Here is an 8,397-nt window from a genome sequence, read left to right on the forward strand (position 1 = left end):
GTTTTAAGGCACTCTTGCCAAGTCCATATGCAGCCATGTGGATAGTGAATTGGAACGGCTGAGTAAGGCTGGGGATATACTTAATAAATACTATGTTCATGATTAAAAATCCTTTCTACTGGAGTTCTCAACGTTTTGCATTATGAATGTTGGAGCCCTGTGGGTACTATAGAAAAATCTTTACAGTTTTATGCTTGCTACTTTGATTAGCTAGAAATGTGGCAGTGCAATTTCTGTGGAAAGTCATTAAAAACACTGAGGGGTTATGTTCTTCATTGCAAACTTCATAGAAATGAACCACATTGTTTGTTTAAGTGTTATGGCTCTGGTTGCAGCAAGACATTTTTCAGGTATGGTGCATTTAAAGCACACTTTTACCGAAAACACAATGTGCCTGAGGTTGGTGTTAATGTTGCCGCTGTCTTTGGTGCTTACAGGCGCCCAGTCGCCTTGTGCAGCAACCACAGCCAAACCATCAAAGAGCTTTTGGCTCATCTCAAGAAACACACAGAGGAAGGACATGAGATATGCTGTCCGGTGAGTAAATGTTCAAGTGTTTTCAAGATAAAGTCTTCATTTACATCTCACATTTCCCGGAAACACGGACATATTACAGACAGCAGCATTAATGAAATGTACAGAGACTTGCCCCGACAGTCATCAGTTGTAGCCAGGCTTACTGCTGACTCTGAAGTTGTGGAGAATGATGATGTTACTGAGACTGGAAGAGAGGATGAGGATGAGGATATGGATACATTGGGGGATTTTAGTGATCAGTATTTGAGAAACGTGAGTTTGTTTTATTTGAAATTGCAAGGAAAGTTTCTGCTTCCTGCTTCAACCATTCAAAGTATTGTTGAGGAGATGGTTAACATTCACGAGTTAGGGCAGGCATATACTTTGAGCAGACTTCGTTTGTTATTGCAAAATGACACATCACTCTCAGCTGATGACATAGCTAAAGTTTGTGATTCTGTCAAAGAGTCCGATCTCTTTACTAAATGCCACACAGGGCCAATGAGGACTGTATACTCAAGGACTGAGACTTTCAAAAAAATGTTCCATTATGTGGAACCAAAGAAATTGCTCTTAGGAAGAGATGAAAATGCAAAAGACCAATTTGCTTACTACGTCCCCATCAAATGCAAATCAAATCAAATCAAATCAAATCAAATGCAAGGAATCTGAAGAATTTTAAAAACCTCTGCTTGACTCTCTCTCAAAGACATCAAATGCTGCAGGCCTATCTTACAGCGGACTCCCTCGGCCAGGTTGTTCTGCAGGTTAAAGACAGTTCTCCATTCTATGTAGCACTTTACAGTGGAGTAATCCAGGATGCTGTCAGGGAGTTTGGCTTTACTGAGACAGACACAAAGGTTGCACTTGAGCTGTCCTACAAGGGTACATTATACAAAAAAGGACAGTTCCTTGTGACCGGAAAAAATTCTGTGAACTTTGCTGAACTTGGTCTTATTTTGTTGAAAAATGACACAGTCCATTTTGTAGTGTCAAAATACAAGACTGTGTTCCTACCTCATTTCCACATGTACTCGGTAAAGAAGGAAACTGAAGAGATGTGCTGTCTTCAAATTTACGAGTTAGCTGATTTCTATCCATTACCTTCTTACTGGAAAGATGGATACCAATTGGTTCCATTAAAACATGGTGTGTTGGTACAATAGGCTTAATTTATGAGGGGAGACAGACTTCACTACGTCGTAGTTCAATGCATCCCGTGTGCATCCACCCTTTTTTGATTTTCACATATTAACAGTATTTCCAAGTGTTGCACATGAATGTTCATACCATTTTCTTCTTAGTGTGTTCAGTACTTAGATTCAGTACTCAGAAATTATAAGCATAGCTTAGCATAATTACTGGAAGTGAATGGGTTCAATAGCATCAAACCACAAAATATAACTGGACGGAATTAAATAGCCGTTTTGCACTCTGGGGAATTTTTACATTCATTTTAAAGTGGTTTATAAGTACATTTGATGATGTTCATTTTGAACCCATAGACTTCCATTGTTATGTTACAAAATAGTTATACTGTCAAACTAGGCATTGCATACACATAGAGAAAAAAATCTATGTATTCCCATATTTTAACAGGGCTTAAAAACAGATTAGCAAATTCTTGAAATAGGGTGGACTGTTCTTTTAAGCTTGAACTAAAACCGAATACTTCTTGCTCCCATTAGAAATGGAAGACATCAGAAATTTCGTAGCAAGGGTTCTACCAGACCTCCCTGGATCCATCCTGAACATTGTGGAGGAGACGATGCAGTCCCTCGGAGTAGAGACAACTGATGATTTTCAATTCATCCAGGAGGCTGATCTCCTCTGTGTTTTGAGGCCAATACAAGCAAGAAAACTTATTGCCTCTTGGAAACAAACCTGTAAGTCCAACCCGTATTTTACTTGGTCGTGTCATAGCATCTCAAGCTTAATGTTTAATTAAATGGAAAACTGAAAAATCTATGCAGATTATATTTTCATATGATGATATAAATCCTTTGCATACAATTGCTGTTGAATACCAAATGATAATGAGGCAATCCATCGTTTTTGTTTTTCAGCCCAGGGCCCTGGAGCCCACAGCCAGGCAGATGTTACCCCTTCAACTTCTTCATCCCTTCTCACCTCTCCTACCTCCACTCGCTCCTCTCTGTCACCTTGTCAGTCACCCAGCCACCTGCTTAATGCTGATTGGATTGACCGCTTTGAAATTCCTACTGAAAGATTTCCTGAAGCTCTGATGCAATGTCTGGAGAGGGGCAAGAGGCCCGTCCCAAGCTTAAGGCGAGAGATGGTCAGAATTGTTGCAGCAGAGATGATGAAGGCGTGTCCGTCTCCTACGAAGCATGCTTCAACAGAGATAGCCAAGAAGTTAGTTGGCAGGTATCCCCTGTCACTGAAAGATGTAATTGAAGGGGAAGTAGTGGGCACTGGCTATCACAGCCTCTTGAAACAGCTTCAAGCCCGTATAGATAATAAGAAAAGAATTGCAACCCCAAGAATTCAAAAACGAAAACCGGTGTCGGACACCTCTGACACGGACGAGGTCCCAGCAGTGGTGAAGGCATCCGTTCAGGACACGTATGGCTGTGTAAAGTGGGCCGTTAGGTTCATGCCTGTCACCGAAACCCTTGAAACCCAGGAAGAAAAGAAGGAAAAACTGAAGATTTTGTGGGAACAAGGTGCTTTTAGTCCAGAGGAGGTGAAGCAATTGATGCAATGCACATACTACTCGCAGCGTAAAGCCATAAACAGTGGAACGGCTCTTCAGACCCTGAGACTGGAATGGCCCTTTTTATTCCATGAAATTGGAATTTCTGCCCATTACCAAGAGCTGACCGGACTGCCACTGACTGAGACGTTCCTGAGAAGTGTGGAAAAAAAGGGAAAGCAGCTTTTGGATTTCATGGCAACCATTTGTGCAAAGAAGACAAGGCGTGTCTTTGAGACATTAACAAAGCTGAAATTCCAGAGAGGACAGCTGGAAGGGTCCTCAGATGAGGTCAAGGATATGGTCCACCTGCTTCTTTCCTACTTCAATGAAGACGAGAAGGCCATGTTCCACTACACCGAAGAGACGACCCTGGCAGATGAGATTCAGATGGACGGCTTGCCTGCGAGTCCATGCGTCATTGTATGTGGTAAGTGTTTTTTTGTTTTGTTTTTTGTTGTTGTTGCAATTATTGTTATTTTTCTGTTTGTTTTCCATGTTTGCAGGACAAGAGCTGCAGCTTTTAACAGATTCTTAACAATTCTTTATATTTAAATCTTTACAGGAACATCCTGCTACACAGCAAAGCGATGTATGCTCAGCATAGATGGCAAAATTGTCAACGATGACATCCCAAACTTCATCGCCGCCATCAACATGATGTTCGGAAGCTACTACTGCCTGAACATCCACTACCCGGTACAGTTAAGATCATCGCTGGAGTTCCTTCAGAGGTGTGTGTGTGGGGGGGGGGGGGGGGGGGGGGTATTTTCAGTGTAGCCTCTTTTGGCCTTGGTAGCCTTGGTGATCAGACCCATTAGAGTTGCCATCTGCAAACTTCAAAGAAGGTAGAGAATGCGTACACATCAGTAATTCAGGTACTGGACCAGGTAATTCAGGTACTGGACAAAACAAGATTTGTAAGTATATGGGACAACATAAAAGAAGTTCACTTTGACAAAATGAAATGTAACCTGTGTATAACTTGTATAACTGCTTAAATTTGTTCACTAAAAATACATTTAAAATATAGCCATTAATGTCTGAACTTGTACCCACAAACACAAGTACAGCCCTTAGAAAGTGACTGAGGAGGGGCCAAAAATGTCACGATATTAAAAGGGAGTTATGGTTGTGGTTGTATAAGTTTTACACAGGTTACTTTTCATTGTGTGATCAGTGAAATTTCCTTAATATTGTCCTATGAAAAGATGTACTTGGAAATCTGCGGAAATGTGAGTCATGTACTCCTGTGCCACCCTGTATATTATCACAAGTGTATTGAAAGTGTAAAAACCTGACCTTTTTTCTTTTTTTTGCCCAAGGTTTCAGAACCCTGAACAATGTGTGTATTTGGGTGCTTTAAACACAACTAAGATCTCTTTTTTGTGTTTACATAGGTGCTTCTACAACATAAATCCAGAGAGGGGCACAAAGGTCGAGACGAAGAAGGACAAGAAGCAACTGGCGGTTAACCCTAGGGTCCTTACCCTCATCGCAGACCTTGCAGATTATGAGTGGAGAGACTGATTGACACTCTGGATACCCACTCCAGCAATGGTATGCATTTATAAGTGGGCACACACACAGACACACAGGGGAGGCATTGAACTACGACGCAGTGAAGTCTGTCTCCACGCAGACACACACACACACACACACACACACACACACACACACACACACGCACACACACGGGATGCAGTGAAGTCTGTCTGCCCTCATATACACACACACACACACACACACACACACACACACACACACACACGGGAGGCATTGAACTACGACACAGTGAAGTCTGTCTCCTCACACACACACACACACACACACCCACAAAACACACAGGAGAGTCATTGGACCCCCCACACCCCACCCCCCTCTTTTTTGTTTTTGTTTTGTTTTTTGTTTGTGTTTTCGCCAGATGTACAGATTTCTGCTCAGCTTTGTAAGCTACATGTGTGTGAGCTACCCCTTTCGATTAGCTCTCTGGAGGCTTATTAACACTCTGGATATGCAATCCAGCAATGACGTGACTTCATAGGTGAGCACACACACGGGAGGCATTGGACTACGACACAGTGAAGCCTTTGGCGATGAAGAAAATTCATCCAGACATATGTGTAGCTCACAAATCTGAGTGGAAACATGTACATCTGTCAATACACAGGTAAGCGTTTTTGTTGCGGTATTTAACATCTGCGGATATGCAGCATTCCTTTTTTTTTCCTGGCAGTTTGACAGCATTTTTCCCCCGGTTGTTTGGCATACTGTTTGTGAATTGGGACATGGTGGACTGTTATGTGCCATCATTGCTGTTGGTTTGCAACTTGTTTGAATTTTGAGCTTGACTTAAAATTCATTTTTATTTATTTTTTCTTTAATGGCTGCTAATTGTGTTTGTATATACTTGTACAGTCTTTGTTTGATCCTGGGTAATAGTAATATTTTGACACCCACAGTAACAGGGGTTTTATGTTTTATGTTTAATTATTATGTTGCACTTAAAAGGGAACTGTCTTTTTTATTTTTCACACGTAACTACTCAGATATTACTGAATGTTTGGAGACATTAAAAAGACTGCTTGAATATCTGGCTACTGTGTTCATTATTGGTAATGGTGTTCTGGCATCCTCAGGTGATGGTAATTCATTGTAAATCTTATAAATTTTAATGGACTTCACCCTATAATGAGGTAATATATTCAGGGTTCTAAATTAACACCCGCCAACCCGCCAAATGCGGGTTAAAATTCATATTGGCGGGTGTAAATAAAAACTTACTAGCCAATTTGGCCGGTAATGCATTAGGCAATCATGTCAGTCAGAGCCGCTCTACAGTTCTTGGTCATTTGTCTCCCGGACAGTCCGTCCTACATTTCCCATGAACACGGTCGTAATGCTACGTGATGACGTACAAGACGCCCATTGGCTGTGCGCAGGCACACTATAGTTTGTAGTGCAACCGGCGCGAGAAACCACGGAAACACAAAGAAGAAGAAGAAGAATGAACGGCGGCGTGTAATAGGAGACTGAGCTAGCTAAAAGTAAAAAGTAAAGTTAAACTAAATGCGTGGTTGGGACAGACGTCTGGGGGGAGAAGAGGAAGGAGGCAGGGGATGAGAATGTCGACAAAGCGTGCGAAACGAAGAAAAGAAAGTTTAACGCTAAATGGCTGACAGGTCGTGAATGGCTTGTGTTTGATCACGAAAATGCCGTCATGTTTTGTAGCGATTGCCGCATGTACACGAAAGAAAAAAACAAGACGAATAATTTTGTGGTGGGGACTAATACTTTTAAAGTCGAGGCAGTAAAGGACCATGAGTGCCCGAAGTCATCAGGAGAGCCTAAGGAGTCTGCAGTACTGACTGCTGCACTATTTGTGTTTTCTAGTTGTACAAACATATATCAATTTATTACCAATGCAATTTTTTTGCAAGTGTTTAAGTCATGGCTGTTACTTATATGTATTTCTTATTAAAGAAGGAAAGCAGGAACACTTTAAGTTGAAAGGAAAAATACATTTTATTAGGAATGTAATGATACTAAATACTTACTGGAAAAATGTCTTCTATAAAATAATTAATCTGACAGCATTTTTTATTTGTATAAATTAAATGTTTGCACTTTCTGTGTATATTTTGTTTCATGTGTTGTACTTTCTGTGCATTTTTCAAAAATGATCAAATGCATTCAGTGGCACTCATAATCTCTCTTATTTTCACCGGGAAAAAATTTGGCTAGTGGAAATTCTGATTGGCTGGTAACTTTAGAAGGTCACCAGCCACATTGGCTGGTGATCAAAAAAGTTAATTTAGAACCCTGAATATATTATGTGAAAAAGATGGGAATTCCCCTTAAAAGCAACAATTGCAAACTGTAAATTCAACAGTCTTACTGACAAGCTACAACTGAACTGTTGTTTTAACAGCGATAAACCATAAAATAGGGTAATAAATTATGTGGAAATGAAAAATTCATCTTAAAAGCAACGGTCATGAACTGTGAATTGAACAGTTATAACACCAAAACATAAATTATTGTGCTGTTACTTTTACAGAAATTGACCATAAAATCAGACAATAAATACTGTGGAATGGATATTATTTAACTTTAAAAGCAACATGTTTCCATTGTGAATTATACAGCTATACTGTGAACCCATATACAGTTTCACCATTATTTTAACAGTAATTCATCTTTATTGGAACATTTTCAAACTGTTGTTTTTACAAGTGTAAATATACCTTGCCGTAAAGCCTTATACAATGTCACTGTATTTTTTACGGTGAAAAAATGGCAACCACAGCTGCCAGTTTTTCACCGTAATTTTGACAAGATTTTTTTTACAGTGCACCTTCACTTCAAATTTACATCTGCTCAGGACGTTCTCATGGAGGTGCTAACTCTGTCTTGATAGCCCATGGGAGTTAAGGACAATAAAACTGCCTGGATGGACAAATGCCATGTCTCAGAGGAATCTACAAACCAGATAATGCTGATGGCTTGTAAATTACACATTCCTGAAGCAAACTGTGCTGTATGTCTGTGTGCCTCTTTCTTAACCTACCAAAGTAACCAAATCTCTATGTTTGATTTAATTGTAAATGTCATTACATTGCTAAGCTCGTGATCTGTATAATAACAATGTTTTCCTGGTGTTTCTAACTTACAGAATGACGAAACTGTGATTTTAACTATTTTAAAGATTTTCTCTGAGTTTCTACGGTGGAACCATACTGCCATCTAGAGGTTCATAGTGGTTAAGTTGAATGTACTTAGTGTGAGACTTTATTAATAAATAACTGTAATAGTGATAATCATTTCGGCAAATATAGTCTGCCCTTCTTTATTCCTTCATCATATTAAAGTAGTTATACCCTTAGTCATCATGTTTATTAGGTGTGACGGCTGTGGTCTCGGGTCAGTTTTTCTCCCCTGTCTGACACTGCACTTTGTTTTTCTCACTCTCACGCAGCAGGAGGGAGTGGGAGAGAGGCGGACCGATCTACTCGGAGCAGACTCAGGATCCACACCTGCACCTCATCAGCCATTAACGCAGCTACTTAAGCCACCTCATGTGCCACTCCTGTGCCGGACTATTCTCCTGGTTCCATGCCAAACGAAGCTCTCCAGGTTGATCGCTCGTCTCTCGTCTCGCTCCT

The 8,397-nt window shown here is 40.5% G+C and overlaps 1 protein-coding gene across 1 annotated transcript; it reads left to right on the forward strand.

Annotated features, from left to right (window-relative positions):
* The first annotated feature begins 245 nt into the window (after window positions 1-245).
* LOC143333240 (uncharacterized) lies at window positions 246-4,793 on the forward strand. The gene is made up of 5 exons (XM_076751244.1): window positions 246-537; window positions 2,205-2,402; window positions 2,583-3,662; window positions 3,798-3,966; window positions 4,633-4,793. The coding sequence occupies exons 1-5, from the start codon at window positions 528-530 to the stop codon at window positions 4,760-4,762; spliced, it is 1,587 nt and encodes a 528-aa protein (XP_076607359.1). The 5' UTR covers window positions 246-527; the 3' UTR covers window positions 4,763-4,793.
* The last annotated feature ends 3,604 nt before the right edge of the window (window positions 4,794-8,397 follow it).

This window comes from Chaetodon auriga, chromosome 15 (assembly GCF_051107435.1).
Source record: "Chaetodon auriga isolate fChaAug3 chromosome 15, fChaAug3.hap1, whole genome shotgun sequence".
Classification (NCBI taxonomy): domain Eukaryota; kingdom Metazoa; phylum Chordata; class Actinopteri; order Chaetodontiformes; family Chaetodontidae; genus Chaetodon; species Chaetodon auriga.